Source organism: Phyllostomus discolor, chromosome 5, assembly GCF_004126475.2.
Source record: "Phyllostomus discolor isolate MPI-MPIP mPhyDis1 chromosome 5, mPhyDis1.pri.v3, whole genome shotgun sequence".
NCBI classification, from domain to species: Eukaryota; Metazoa; Chordata; class Mammalia; order Chiroptera; family Phyllostomidae; genus Phyllostomus; species Phyllostomus discolor.
Genome location: NC_040907.2, coordinates 32,945,152 through 32,961,570, shown reverse-complemented (window position 1 = coordinate 32,961,570; position 16,419 = coordinate 32,945,152). Strand labels below are relative to the sequence as shown.

At 38.3% G+C, this 16,419-nt stretch overlaps 1 protein-coding gene and 1 pseudogene across 3 annotated transcripts in view; both read left to right on the top strand.

Moving 5' to 3' along the window:
- The first annotated feature begins 7,246 nt into the window (after window positions 1-7,246).
- Window positions 7,247-7,910, top strand: LOC114497463 (annotated as a pseudogene).
- A 5,548-nt stretch (window positions 7,911-13,458) lies between these two features.
- STIL (STIL centriolar assembly protein) overlaps window positions 13,459-16,419 on the top strand; it is a 45,040-nt gene continuing 42,079 nt past the window's right edge. The window contains exons 1-2 of one of the 3 annotated variants that reach the window (XM_036026048.1): window positions 13,459-13,652; window positions 15,782-15,868. In XM_036026048.1, coding sequence (XP_035881941.1) covers window positions 15,858-15,868 — 11 coding nt within the window. In that variant the 5' untranslated portion in view covers window positions 13,459-13,652; window positions 15,782-15,857. Of the gene's footprint in view, window positions 13,838-15,781; window positions 15,869-16,419 lie in introns of all 3 variants that reach the window. The other 2 variants (XM_028513049.2, XM_028513050.2) reach the window with 2 other exon arrangements.

Here is a 16,419-nt window from a genome sequence, read left to right as displayed (position 1 = left end):
GATCTGTGTTGAATTCTGTGACGCGAGAGCAGAGCCTATTGTCTCTATTCACAAGGAGTTTAAATTCCAGTGGGGAGGCAGCCGACCTGAACAAGCCAACACACGAATAAGTAAATAAATGCAAATAGCAACAAACAAAGAACAAATAAAATAGCAATATGAGCTTTGAATGGGGAAAAACGGAAGAATAACAGGGGTGAATGTAATTTGGGAAAGGCAGTCAGAAAAGACTTCTGAAGAGGTGACATTTGGGCAAAGACATAAGGATAGGAAAGAGCAAAACCAAGCAAAGACTAGAATACAGTGTCCCACGAAAACAGAAAAGCGTGTGCAAAATCCCTGAAACGGCTTGTGTTAGAGAAGACAAGTAAGACCTGAGCTATATGAATGACGGGAATAACAGAAGGTGCGAGAGTTAGACTGGGGGCAGGTCATTCAGGCGCTTTAGTTGAGGAAAGGAATTTGGGTTTATACTCTAATTGCACTGGGAAGCTCTTTAACTCTAACTCCGTTTCTCTGCCCCCTGCATGAAAGAGAACAATCTTAAAGGAGAAAAGGAGTCTAAGGAGTGAGTCTTGGTGATCACAGACCTTTAATGAAAGTTGGAGGGAGGAGGAGGAGCCTAAAAAGGAAGAGCCAGAAAAGTAAGAGAAAAAACATATTAATGTGGTGTTCCAGCAAAAAGTATTTCGAGTGGGATTTTGGTAATGCAGCAGTGAACACTGTGTTAAAAGCAGATAAGGGCCCTGGCTGGGGTAGCTCAATGGATTGAGCTCGGGCTGTGAACCATAGTGTCACAGGTTCGATTCCCAGCCAGGGTGCATGGCTGGGTTGCAGGCCATGACCCCCAGCAACCGCACATTGATGTTTCTATCTCTCTCTCTTTATCCCTCCCTTCCCTCTCTATAAACAAACAAATAAATAAATAAATAAATAAATAAATAAAGCAGATAAGGATAGATCAATTGACTTTGGCAACAGGAAGACTTTAGACTTATGAATTCTACAGTTCTGCCCAAAGCAGATCACACATATTTAATTTGAAGCTAGATTGAAAGAGGAATGGATAGGAAATGAGGAGCTGAAGACAATTGAGAGAATAAGGGGTCAACCCTTAGTTTACTTAGGATGACACTAGGAATGATAATGTCTAATATGGTAGCCACCAGCCATTTATGGCTATTTAAATTAATTACATTAAATACAATAAAAAATTCAGTTCCTCAGTCATACTAACAAAATCTCAAGTGCTCAATAATCACGTGTCTAGAGGCAATTGTACTGAACAGTGCACATACAGAACATTTCCATCATCACTAAGTGTTCTATGGGGCAAATGCTGTGTTAGAACTTATATTTAAGCTACTAAGATCGATGTGAAAGAAAGGAAGAGGGGCATCCCCTTGAAAAGAAAATCAGATGGATTCCAAAGGGCACACGAGCAGCCTTAGATAATAAAAAGGTTTTAGAGATAAAGAAGTTCATTTATAATAGTTACAAGAAGAGTACATTACAGGAAAGTTTGAAGATAAGGAAGCATTCAGCCAAGGGCAAAAGGAAGGGATTAGGGTGTTTGAGAAAAGGGAAGGTATAAAGTAGACATCTTTGAGGGTGGAAAACTGGCTTTCTAAAGAAAACTAATCAGTAGGACTTCTGAGCAATATTAGGAACTCATTTGGTGTTTGAGTTTGTCGACCATAAAACAAAATCAGCTAGGTATTCTGTCACCAAAAATGATTTATTCAGGAAGAGGGAAGTATTGTAATCCAGTAGTACAAACATCACGAGCAATATACATGAACTACCATAAGCCAGTTCAGAACTCAACTTCAGCATCATCCCCCAAGAGCTCCTCCCTGACCTTCAGGTTAACATCTGACCATGGTAAGAGATTGCACTGCTTTAGGGCTCCTCCCATAGGTCCTAGCTCCTCCAGAGGCCCTACCTATTGATTTTGTGCAGGTTAAGGTCTCTGTCATAAATTTTATGAAGATTATGGATTTAAAAGTATTTGAAGATGTTTGTTCAGGTGCAGGCAGAGAGAAGACAGGTGGTTGAGTTTATCCAGGGTAGGAGTTTTGCCAAACAAGTAGAGAGGGAGAGTGAGCCAAGAGGATATTGGTAATAGAATGTTTATGATGATGTATGTGGGCTCAAAACCATACAGAAAGCAATTTTTGGCATGTGTCATGAGCCTGGAAAGGGGTCAAAGAATTAGAAGTGTTGCTGTCAAAGAATGGTTGCAGTACCATACTTAAGCAAGTGAGCTGGCATTACAGATGCTGGTGGTCTGAACAGGATATTTAGAATTGAGATTTTAGAGGTGGTGAGTTTCTGGTAATGCTAAGGTCCAAGGTGAGCCCATGCTGGGTAAGACATAGGAAGTGGAAGGTTGAGGCAGAATGAATGCCCTGTTGTTAGAACTGAGAAGACAGGGTGCTGAGTTTATCATCTGAGTAGAAGCTTAAGTCAGGGAATATTAGAGTGAAGAAAGAGACTATGAAAGAGGAACTAAGTTGCTGAGGGCAGAGTGAACAGAAGGCTGGGAAATGATGGCAAACAGCAGGGGAAGATGGTGACATAGCCTTCTGTCTGGCTATCCTCAGTCTTTTCCCTCTACTATGTCTCTCCCCTATTTCCAGCTTCCTCCCAATCTCATTCTACCTTTTCCTCCTCTTTTTTAAATTTTCCATCTTTTCTCCCCATCTTTTTCCATTTCTAACTTCCTCTCCTCCCCAACTACTTCTCTTTTCCTCTCCTTCTGTCTACCCTCTTATTTTTCTTTGCCCCTCTTATCCCTTCCCTCTTCAGTTCCTACTTCCTTCTTTTCCAATTTATACCTTTTCCTTCCCACCACAGAAGATGGAATAGAATATCTCAGATTATCACAGGTGAAGAAATCTTATTAATATTTATTCATATTCCTTCATGAATTCCTTTTTTGTTGTTTATTGAGCCCTATCATAACTCCCATCTTATTGACCTAGATGTTACTATTATGCTCATTTTGTGAAGGAAACTTGAAGCCATATGTTATCCAAGGATATTAAGCAGCAGGAGCTGGAATTCTGGGCTTCTGAATCCAAGTCTCATGTTCTTGTTGTTATTGTTATAGAACTAGGTATCATCTTGTTAAACAGCAGTGTACATCAGGGTTGAAAGGAGCAAAACTAAGTTCAGAATCTTCATGTTACAGCATGGAAACAGAGATACAGAGAAAGTAAGTAACTTGTCCAAGATCTTGCCACACTTTAGATATTAGGACTCAGGAAGGATGAATAGACAGGGGTATCCTACCAAGAGTAAGGCAAAGTCCCTATGCTACTAATAACTCAGAGTAAACTTAGGAAACACCTATGAATCTTTGAACTTCAGATTTTCATCTTCAAACTGGGAAATGGAAAGGTAAAATGAAAGCCTTGGTGTGGATGATCTATAAGGTCCTACCATGTTCATGTTCTTTGATGAAAAAAAGGACAGTTATCCAATTGCTCATACTAATCCTCTTAAGGACATGTCCCTGGTAACTAGCACAGGGATTTGAAAATTTTTTATAAAGACCTAGGTAATAAATATTTTGGGATTTGTGGGTCATATCATCTCTGATGCAACTACTCAACTTTGCCACTGTAGGTACAAAAGCAGACCCAGACAATACATAAATTAATAATAAGTATGGTTATATAAAACTTTTTATATGGACCCTAGAATTTGAATTTCATATAATTTGCATGTGTCCAAAAATATACTTTCTTTTATGTTTTTATCTATTTAAAAATGCAAAAATCATTTTAACTTGCAGGCTATAACAAAACAGGCACTCACAGGCTATAGTTTGCTAAACCCTGACCTGGCAAAATACCTAGTGTGAGAAGTTCGATCCAAGCTCAAAGGAAGCCTCCAAACCTTCATGTTCTGGGGAGGAGAAGTTAGGACACAGGTCAGCTGAAAACAAGAACAGCCAGTCATTTTACTAAAAGAATTAGGAATACAATAGAAGGGCACAGCAAAGCAAATATGCCTTCTCTTTTCCTTTGTGTACATTCTTTTAAGCAACTTTTCTGTGGTTCTGCTGGCAATTAGACTTGAAAGATATTAAGGTATGGGTCTGTGGAAAAGGGGTCTAGGAAACTTGCTTTTAATGAAGTCCCTAGGCCCTGTTCACATGTTTTTAGTTAAGGCCATAAATAAAGTCTTTCTTGCTCTGATGATAGAGTCTACCAGAACTAAGGATTCCACACAAGAATTTGGGTCCAAAACTTCATGGTATACCTACACATAGCACTTTGTAGTGACTTTTTCCTCTGTGCCTCCCTGGAAAACTATGACCACAGTACGTTGAGTACTTACAGTCCTGTACCTTGTCCATCTCTTTCTGCCAACCATGCTAGGAAAATCTAATGTGAAAAGAAAAAGTTAAACACAGATATCTATCTCTGCCAAGGGTTTTCCAGGGAGTTATTTCCAGGAAGAACAAAGCTAGGCCAAAGAACAGTTTATTATTTATTGGCTCTTTGGACCTGTCCTGGTTATCTATTGCTATATAACAACCCAAACCCAAAACAAAATGGCTTACAACAAAAGATGATTTGTGTGGGAACCTTGTCCCCTGCCTCTAAGGCACACGTACATTTGGTAACCAGAAATGTTTAGTATGAGTAGTGTTGTGAACAGAGACAGGAGACACATGGAAGAGTTTTTCCAAAATACCTTACTACACCAGGCAGTCACGTGGAGCCAAGCCAAGGAGACCAGGATTCATATAAGACACCATGTTACTCCGATGCTTGAACTTTGAACCCCTCTGCTGTCCACAGACAAAGGTCAATTAGCACTTTAATCCTATTTTCTCCCCACCATAGTCATTTTGTCTTAGCCTTATATCAGTGCTCCTAGTCTGTGGAGATGGCAGAGAAGCAGTGAGTTCCATCTAGATGCAAACAACAGACCTTCAATAATAATATGCCTCAATAAATATATATTGAGTAAGTGGATGTTACCCATTAGGGGTCCATTCCTTATCTAAACCCATAGATTGAATCCATAGCTTAAATAAATTGGATGAGTATCTGTGGAATATCCACTATGTACCAGGCACTTCACTTATATAACCTATATTTTGTGATAATGTTCAAACTTTTCAATAATCAGTACAATCAGAATATCTGTAGAGATTTCTGTACCAGGATTTGCTATGCTGGGCATCAACCCTCTAATTGTGGACCATGGGTAGGTCCTTGGTATCCCAGAAGAGGGATGAACGGTACTCAAGTGCTCAGGGGAGTAGCTATATACCAACTCATATGGAAGTAATTCAATATTTTATCTGCCAGCAGAGTCTTACCAGTTGTGTGTTGGCTAAACATCAGCCTTGCCCTGCCCTGATTGGTGTGGCTTAGTTGGTTATGTGTTGTCCCACAAAGCAAAAGGCTGCCAGTTCAATCCTGGACAGGGCACATGCCTGGGTTGCAGGTTTGGCCCCCAGTGGGGATGCATACAAGAGGTAACTGATCAGTGTTTCTCTCTCACATAGATGTTTCTCTCCCTCTCTCTCCCTCCTTTCTCCTTTCCCTAAAAAATAAACATAAAATCTTTAAAAAAATCAGCCTTGCCTTATAAAATCCTCATAATGCTCTGAAGTTAGTGCTGCCATTTTGTAGATGGAAAAACAAAGCCAGGAAGTGGAAATATTTTGTTCAAGACCACATAAACAGTAGATAGCAAAGTAAATTTCAAACTCAGCATGTTGGGATTCAAAAGCTGCATTCTTTCTCTAGAATTCTGACGCCTCATAAAAAGTTCCATAGTCACAAAATCCCGATGAAGCAAGTTTTATTACATATGAGAAGACTGAGCTCAGAATGATGTGTAACAAGAGCTATCCTCTAGACCCACTCCTACCCATATGTGTTTATTTATCATCAAGTACATTACGTCTTTTACATATATTCAGTGAATACATACTATTCCCAGGATATAGTTAGGTTCCTAGTGAAGTCTCTAGGAGCTTCAGAAATTGGACCTTGTCACCATTTATTTGTCCTGTTGGTCATAATTGCCCATTAGAGATAGGTCATCTGTTTGCATACTTTTACTTTCCCATTCTTGACCACACCTCTTTGGTGGTATATGCTATTCATTTTTCAGGATTCAGCTCATATTTTACCTCCTCCAGGAAGCTTTCTCTAACCCAAGACTGGGTTAGATGCTCCTCTTTTGTGCTTCTACACATACCACCTCTCCACTCACTCTGTCCCTTGTTTACTTCTGTTGTAACACTGGGTGATGTATTGTGTATCTCCACACTAGATTTAGAGTTCCTTGAAGGAAGGGACCGTGTCCCATCACTCTTTACACAATATGGCAATGTATTTATTGTTATAACATGATTCACTCTTTTAAGGGAACTCCAAGTTTCCTGGAAGAATCAGACTAGAAATCAAAGAGATGTTACAACTAATACCACAGAAATACAAAAGATCATAAGAGACAATTACAAACAATTATACGCCAACAAAGTGGACATCCTAGAAGAAGTTGGTAAATTTCTAGAAACATACCTACAAAAACTAAATTATGATGAAATAAAAAATGTGAACAGATAGAGTACTAGCAAGGAGATGGAATCAGTATTGAAAAACATCCTAACAAACAAAATTCCAGGACCAGGTATCTTCACTGGTGAAAACTACCAACCATTTAAAAAAGAATTAATACCAATCTTTATCCAAAAAATAAAAAAGGGAGGGCTCTTTTAAACACAGTTTATGAAGCCAGCATTACCCTGATAACCAGACAATGCCACACACAAGAATTACAGGCCAATATTCCTAGTGAACATAGATGCAAAAATTTTCAACAAGATATTAGCAAACCAAATTCAACAATACATAAAAAGGATCATATACCATCATCTACTTTTATTCAACATAGCATTGGAAGTTCTAGCCAGAGCAATTAGACAAGAAAAAGAAGTAGTTATCCAAACTGAAAAGGAAGAAGTAAAACTGTCACTATTTGCAGATGACATGATATTATATATATAGAAAACCCTAAAGACTCCATCAAAAAACTGTTAGAATAGGCAAATTCAGTAAATAAGTTGCATGATACAAAATCAATACATATAAATGTGTGGCAAACTATCAGAAATAAAACAATCTGCTGCTTCTGCTGCTCCTGGTGTTGCTTGTGTGCTCATTCGGTACAGACCTGGTACCTCTTTTGTGAAGCGGCACTTGAAGAGACACCAGTGCTCACCATGGCAGACGTAAAGCCCAAGGAAGGGGTCAAGACTGAGAATAACGATCATATTAATTTGAAGGTGGTAGAGCAGGATGGTTGTGTGGTGCAGTTTAAGATTAAGAGGCATACACCACTTAGTAAACTAGTGAAAGCCTATTGTAAAACATAGGGCTTGTTAGTGAGGCAGATCAGATTCTGATTTGACGGGCAGCCAATCAATGAAATAGACACACCTGCACAGTTGGAAATGGAGGATGAAGACATAATTGATGTGTTCCAGCAGCAGACAGGAGGTGTCTGCTAAAAAGGGAAGCTGCTACTTTACTTCAGAACTCTGTCCCTCCAGACCAAGAAGCCATTCTCAATTAGTAAACTGTAATTTGGTTCCACCACATTCTGACTACTACAGTCTAGTTTTCTCTATTCTTTCATTTTCTCTTTCCCCATTCCTTTAATTGTGCATAACGTAACTGATGTATGTGCACAAGCACTTGCATTTTTTTTAACTGAATAGCCGATGGTATGTTTTGATCAACATCAAATGGAAATGAGATGGGGAAAAATACTGGTTCTGTGAAAATACCCCCTTTCTCCATTAGTGGCATGCTCATTCAGCTCTTATCTTTATATTCCAGTAAATTATTTTGCTCTCACTGTTTAACAAAGACAAAAACAAAACATAAAAATCCTTGCATATCTTGTTTGACTGGAGATTTTAATGTTTCTCATTCATCATTGTAAAACCAAGGACAATTTCATAACTTTTTTGTATGTAGCTGTTACACGTAGGGCAATCTGCCTCTAAGTAGGGATAAATGAAAAGAAATGAATCCTAGTTTTCCCTTCAAATCCAGCATTTTGTTGTTTAAATAAACTTGTTTAAAAAAAAGAAAGAAAACAATCCCATTGCATCAAAAATAATAAAATACATAGGAATAAATTTCACCAAGGAGTTGAAAGACCTATATATTGAAAACTACAAGACATTAAAGAAAGATATTAAGGGAGACACAAATGTAAAGATATTCTGTGCTCATAAACTGCAAGAATTAATAATGTTACAATGTCCATTATCCAAGGCACTATACAGATTCATTGCAATCCCTGTCAAAATCCCAATGGTATTTTTCACAAGATAGAATAAACAATCTTAAAATTTGTATGGAACCACAAAAGACCTCAAATAGACAAAGCAATCTTAAGAAAGAAGAACAAAGCTGGAGGCATTATGCTGCCTGATTTCAAACTATATTACAAAGCTATAGTAATTAAAACATTATAGCAGTGTTATAAAAATAGACACATAGAACAATGAAACAGAGTAAATAGGCTAGAAATAAACCCTTGCGTATATGGACAGTTAATTTACAACAGAGGAGCTAGTTCCCTGAATGAAAAATCAGGATGATAGTATGTTAACTCAGATTAGCAAATACTATCAGAGAATTTACTGGTGTGTGTTATTTACTTATTCTAGTTTTTATTCCAAACAATCCAAGCTTTAAAAAATAAAATAAGTCAACATTACTTAATTCATAAATTGTTATTGTTATCTCTAATGAGAGGCTTAAGAATCTCAAAGGAATTTTGCATAAATTGAAAGACTGGCAACCACCCTTAAAAATAATGATGTTCAACAAGATGAACATCAAAGCGATGTGCAACAAAGTGAAGTTGTACTTGTGTTTACAAAGCAATAGTCCAGCTTAGCTCAAAAGTGTAAATAGAGGGAGGGAAAGTTGAGTGTTTGGAGAAATTCAGTAAATGAGTAGCAAAACTGATAACTAATTCCAACTTCCCTGTTCCCGGTGATAACAATAGCTCTTTAATTCCCACAGTCAGCCTATTAAAAGGCACATCAGCATTTATAACACTGAACATTAATCTGGTCTAATCATAAAGATCATGTCACTTAGTGACTAAAAAGGAAAATGAAAAAAAAAATGAAGACAGTTGATGTGTTAGGATGTAGAATTTTGGGTGCATTTTTCCATTTGCAATATTTTCTTATAGCATTGTTTGTGCAACAAATTCGTACTTTAAAAAGTATAACACACTGGAAATGGTTCATTCTGAAGAAAATTAAAACACTTGCAAATTTGAAAAATAAGACTGGTAGCTTTTCACTGTTAGGGCCAACAGCCATAACAATTCCAGTGTCCTGAACTGACATGAATATATATAAACAGGGAGCAAAGAATAGCATAGCATATAGTCGATCTATTTAAAGTGGCCAGCAATCTAACAATAATTCATATTTGCTTTGGATAATTGCCTCTTATTACCCTGTCTATAAAGTTGTTCCTTCCTTCTTCTGTGCTTGCTATATCCTTCCAATTCTCCTTTCCATCTAGCACAAAACTTAGTGTGTAGCAGGTCCTTGGTATAGCATTTGTAGATTTTATTTCACTAAGGTTATTCTCTTTGTAATTAACAAATTAATTCCCTTAATCTCTGTGAATTTACAGCAATGTGTTGCTCATTTATTAACAATGCCAATCGTTAGTACATCTGCACTAATAATATATGGGCAGCTTTTAATTAACTTTTATATTCTTTATGCATTCAATCTTTTTTATGATAATGTATAATATGTGAAGGAAAAAAATCAATCTTAGATTTAATGGCAGAATTTGGGGCCAGATCCCCAAAGCCAGTGCTAGTTACACTATACCATAATTTTAAAAATGTTTAATATCTAGAAAATAATCCCTTTAGGCATCTCTAGGCTGTACTAAATATAAGGCTGAGTCATTCCAATCCTAAAATGAAGACTACTTTTATCTTCATTCAATTAAAAAAGCATTTACTCTATGCATAGCACTAAGTGTATATCCTGTCTAGAAGTCCAATAGTAGTGATATGTTTAATTAAAGTTCTTTTTTGGTATGTGAGTTATTATTATTAAACAACAATAAGATATTTTATTGTGTTGTTAAAAATATAGCATATGCTTCAACTCTCCTCTTGCCTCTTCTTTCTTTCTTTTTAATATGTTTTTAAAATATTTCACTTATTATTTATTTTTAGGGAGAGGGAAATGGAAGGAGAAAGAGAGGGAGGGAAACATCAATGTGTGATTGCCTCTCACATCCCCCTAATGGGGACCTAGCCTGACCCAGGCATGTGCCCTGACTGGGAATCAAACCGGTGACCCTTTGGTTTGCAGCCTGTGCTCAATCAACTGAGCTACACCAGCCAGGGCTTCCTTTTTTTGTTTTTAACAGACTTTATTGTTTAGAAAAGTTTGAGATTTATAGAAAAAATGAGATTGTAATACAAAGTTCCCATACACCCCATATACATACAGCTTTTCCTATTAACATATTTAGTATGGTACATTTGTTACAATTAACAAACCAATATTGGTACAATATTATTAATTAAAGTCCTTGAATTATTAGATTTTCTTAGTTTTTAACCTAGTGTCATTTTTCTGTTCCACAATTCCACCCATGATACCACATTACATTTAGTTGTCCTATCACTTCAGGTGCCTCTTGGCTAGTTTCTCAGACTTTCCTTGGTTTGATAACTTTGACAATTTTGAGTATAGGTCAGGTATTTTATAGGATTCCCCACTACTGGGATTGGTCTGATGTTTTTCTTAGGACTGAGGTTATAGGTTATTGGAAAGAAGACTATAGAGATAATATGCCATTTTCATCACAGCAATGAGTATACATACTATCAACATGACTCATGACTATTAATGTTGGCCTTGATTACGTGGCTGAAGCACTGTTGGACAGACTTCCCCAATGTAAAGTTATTCTTCCTGCTCCCACCCTTCCATACTGTTTGCTTTGGAAGAATGTCACTATGCCCAGCCCACACCCAAGGAATAGGGACTTATGTTTTATGCTCATCCCTTCTTTTTTGTCTAATTTGTATCATCTTAATTTCCCTTTCAGATATCTTAAAGTGGTTCTAAATAAAACTAGGGGAAAGTAAGTGGCATTTCAAATCCTGACTCTACATGAACTAGCTGCATGATCTTTTAAATTTCCTCCCTTGTTGAATAGGGATAATACAATACCTCTCTGCTTTGACGATTAGGACCTTCATATAATGACAGAGAAGGCCCACACAAGGTCTTTTTCTTTTACATTCTAAATTTAATCTTTAATCAAATCCTGCTGATTCTACCTGCAATATACATCCAGAATTCAGCAACTTTCATTGCTACCATTCTGGTTCAAGCCACCATAAATCTCTCCCTTAGGTTTTTGCAGTAGCCTTCTAACTAGTCTCCTTACTTCTGCCCTTGCCTCTCCAGTTTATTCTCAGTGGGGCAACTACAGTAGTCTTTTTAAAACCAAAAATCAGATCTCATCGGTTCCCTGTTTAAAATCTTCAAATGGCTTCCTATCACACTCAAGAATGCAGCCAAGTCCTTATCATGGCCTAGAAGAACCCGAATGATCTACCAACACCTCCTCCCCTCTTCAACTCTTCTTTTTAAATGACTAATTCCATTTATTCCAAAACAAAACAAAACAAAACAAATAGGAGCCCTTCAACTCTTGATAATCCTCTCCTCACTCACTCTGCCCAGCACATACTAGTCTTCATGATTTTTCTTAAAAATGCCAAGAGGCTCCCATCCCAGGGTCTTTGCATCCATCAAGGGTGTGTGACTTGTACCTCTCTCCTGAAAGAACTTGCCAATCAGCTGCAAAGAGTACACTTGCCTGACTGCCTCTTGCTGGCCTTTAGGATCTGCCTTAGCTTTGGTGCTTGCTCTTTCAGGAAACCTCAGGCTACTATTGAGCACAGCAAGAGTTCTAGCCATTTCTAACTACTGTGGGGCTCCTCTAATGTCCAGAGCTCCCCACTGAGTTGGCCAACACTTTGTCACACGTGCATTGCTGTCTGAGGCTTTTCCTGCTCTCAAACCAGAGCTGAGGAACTGCCCATCATTTCCCTGAAAATGTGTGCCCAGGAAATCTTTGCAGGAAAGTAGAGAATGACATTCTGTGGAGCATATATTTCATGGCTAGTTTGATACATTTACACTCTGTCAAAACCATGGACACATTCAGAACAAGACAGTCTACAAATGCAGTTCAGACTTCAAGGCACTCCCATATTACTCAGTAAACTAACAAAAGTAGACTCTAGAGGAAAGTAAGTGGCATTTCAAATCTTGACTCTGTACTCGCTAGCTGTGTAGTATCTTGTTTCCTCCCTTGTTGATTAGGGATTATTCCTCTCTACTTTGACAGGACTGTAATAGACAGGAGCGGAGAAGGCCCAGTTACCAACAATAGTTGTGGAGGTTACAAGTTATTACACCAATATTAATACCATATGCCACATATATACATGTGCCATATATATTTATACCATATGCCCTTTATGTACGAAGAAAAAATTTAAAGATTTTATTTTTCTCTTTTTAGAGAGAGGAGAAAGTAAAGAGACAAAGGCAGAGAAACATCAATGTGTGGTTGCCTCGCACACGCCCCCTAAACAGGCAGCTGGCCTGCAACCCAGGCATGTGCCCTGACTGGCAATCCAGCCTGCGACCCTTTGCTTCACAGGCCTTGTTCAATCCACTGAGCTACACCAGCCAGGGCTATGTACAAAGAAATTTTAAAAATATTTATTTACTTTTAGAGAGAGGGCCAGAAACATGATGTGAGAGAAAAACATCCATCAGTTGCCGCTCATACACATGGGGAGGGGATGCGCCCCACCGCAACCCAGGCAGGTGCCCCGACCAGAACAGAACCTGGAGGGTCTTTCGATTTGCAGGGGGAGGCCCAACAACCAACATCAGTCACGGCTATATACAAAGAAATGTTTTTAAAAACGTTTGTTATCGAGAAGAGAGGACGCTTCTTAGGAAAGAAACTGGAAGAAGTCTAACTTGCCCTCTCTTTTGCCCATTCAAGTCAAGAATTTCACTCTCTTCTATTCTCGGAGGGACGACCGGGCGATCACAAAAAGGAGCAATCGCTTCCTTTGCTTCGCGTATTTCTGGCAAGCTGAGGTTCTCATAGTGCGTAGGCAAGGCCCGCCCCATCCCGGAACTTAACCGTTGACAAAAAAACTAAGTGTTTAAATCCTCCGGAACCTGATCCCGGAGCGCCGGCGTCACCTTCGTTTCTCCAAGGAGGCTTGGGATTGGCCTAGCGTTGCCCGTGTGCGGGGCACTGATTGGCTGGCGTACCAGCCCGTCGAGAGACGTCCGGTAAAACCTCCAGTATTCACCCTGCACCCTGATGGGTCGGATTTTTGACCACTCAGCAGGCGCGGCGCGGGCTTCGGTTTCACTAGCTAGTGTTTGCCGCCTGGGTTCCCGCGACCCCAACGTCCCAGGGCGGGGTCGGTGGAGGTGCTCCTTGGAGCTTACCTCTGTTCCGGCTTAACAAACAGACCTGGGCTTGGCGGAGGTTGCGGTGAGTTGCACTTTATGCTTTGGCTTTCAGTAAGAGGCTGCAGTGGGGACCGGGAAAGGACGGTGGGTAACGTTCAAGGCCCCGTAGTGGGTTCAGCCCTCCAGGAGCCTGGACTGATGGCGCGAAGGGGAACTAATGGGAGAAATAAGTGGACCACGAATTCCTTGAGAATCATCTTTGCTTAGGTATGTGAAAGAGGTTTTCAGTCGACAACATGCCATTTGTATTTGTTTTCACTGTGAAAATTTCTGGAGGACTGAACCCTTCTATGCTCGATCTTGCATTCTTCACATTATCTAGCTCAGTCAGCTACATAGTAAAGGATCGGTTAATGTTTGAAGTTAGAGTTCTACTGTAAGTAATGTGTAAACAAGCAAGTCTGAAAATGCGATGTGTGTGAACACAGGCAGAAATAACATTACCATGGTGTCCAGGATATGGTTTCACAGAGGAAGTGATATTAGAGTTGGATTGCGAAGGATGATGGGGGTTTACCAAGCATTGTTAATAAAGGGGACAGCCTGTGCAGATACTCAAACTCGGGGAAATGCAAGTAGTTCAGTTTGATTGAGATGTAGGATGAGTGGATAAGGGATAAAGTTGGAACAGAATGGACCAGATTGTGATTGTTTTTTATTCTGTATGTATGGAAGAGCCATCAACATTTTAAGCAAGAGAATAATTAAATCAGATTTATATAGAAGTAACTTAGCAAACTGTGGGGACTTAGAGTAAATCTGGTTAGTCGATGAAGTCAGGAACTAAGTGGAGATGGAAACACAGACATTTTATGGGGGAAGAAAGAGGAAGGAGAGGTAAGGATGATTTGATGGTTTCTATTTGATACATGATACCTCCTAGCTTTTCCAGGTATAGGTGTTATGTGGTTTTGGTTTCATTGGCTTTAATTGCTTGCATGATGCTGTCAGAACAAACTGTCTCATGTGTATCATTTTAAATGAGAGAGGATCAACATTATATTTTTTACCCTAAGTCATAAAGAAAGAAGAGACATATATGGAGTTTTAAACCTCCTCTGTTTAATGAAGAAAAATGGCACTCTGTATACTTCTTGGGGTTACAGGGATCAAGGAGCTGAATACTGTTACCCATGACAACCAAGCAGCACAGAAAGGCTTTATATTTTAAAACCTGCATCCATAGAGCTCTTCATGAAGTCCACATACCTCCAAGAAGGACTTTTTAGTCAGCCTTACAAGGGTGCTTTCAATAGGATTTTATTCTTGTAAATATTTTCAGCCTCTGACTTTATCTTTTTAAAAAATCTCTTCTAAATGACTTCTGTACCTGCATTATTAACTCTTTCCACACTTATCTTAATTTTGACAATTCCTTTTTGCTAGAATTGAAATAGAAGGTATAGGGCCAAAAAAATTCTTAAGGCAAAAATAAAAGAATATAAGAAATACTGAACTGTAAAGAAAAGACTTTGAGGTCTATATTTTGCTTCAATAATATTTAAAGGTAGATACCCAGTATGTAATTAGAAAAATGGGTTTGAAACTCAGAAGAGAGGTGAAAGCTGCAAGTTTGCTGTACACAGATGGGTATGGAAACAATGATGGGTATGGAGTGATGAGACTACCCATAGAGGGCTGGTGGAACCAAAAGAGACCACTGATTTTGAAGTGATTCAAATCAGTTTGTGGGGATGCAGTATTTACCTTCCATATGCACAAGGATGAAGGTTCATTGACTTCATTATAGACCCAATAAACATCTAACCCAAATTATGCCTTGTGGGTTTTTAAAAAATATTTTGCAGCTTTTGGTCAAAATCTTATATATTAAATACTACCTGACATATCCAGCTCACTTAGTTGATATAATGATCTTGGGGCAGAATCTGTGCTTTCCTTAATGAATAGATACATTGGTAGGGTTTGATGCCTAGGATAAATATTAATATTAATTTGTAGGCAGAATGACTATAAAGCATGAAAATAATTGGAACCCACAAGGATTTTATCTTATTAATCTATAGATGAAGACACTTTATATAAGTAACCTAATTTTGTCTGTAATTTAATTTTGTCTGTTAATAAGTGGTTAAATCATGTTTCTTATTTTTTATTTGTGTCACTCATTAGTAATATCCTCTTTTTTAGGATACTGAGCATTTGAAATTGAATAAATCATTCACCAACTATCATAGAGCCTCCATATCCTCTTGCAGTGTCCCAGATGAATACCAGGTATAGAAATATTTTTTATATAATTTTTTTCCCCACAATCACTCACATAACTTGGGAAGGTATATTGGAATAGAAGGAGAAAAAACTTTAGAATCAGAAAAATCTGGGTTCATATCCCAGCTCTGCCAATTATTAGGTGGGTGACATTGATCAAGTTAATTAACTTCTCTAACCCTCAGTTTCTTCATCTGTAAGTTGGGGATAGTAATTTCTATCCAACAGAAGATTTTTGTGAAGGGTTAAATATAGGCACTTGGTAAATTTTCATTTCATTTCATTCCCTCCTTTCCTTATTTTAGTTTCACAGAAGATTTTTTAAAATTAGGTTGTTGCCTATTTTGCATATTTAAAAAATTATGTATTGATTTTTAGAGAGGAAAGGAGAGAGAGACATCAATTTGTTGCTCTACTTATTTATGCATACATTGATTGATTTCTTCTATGTACCCTGATGGGGGATGGAACCTACAACCTTGCTGTATTGGGATGAGCTGCCTGGCCAGGGCAAGGATCGTTTTATTGATGGAAATAGTACCTGAACTATTAAGGCT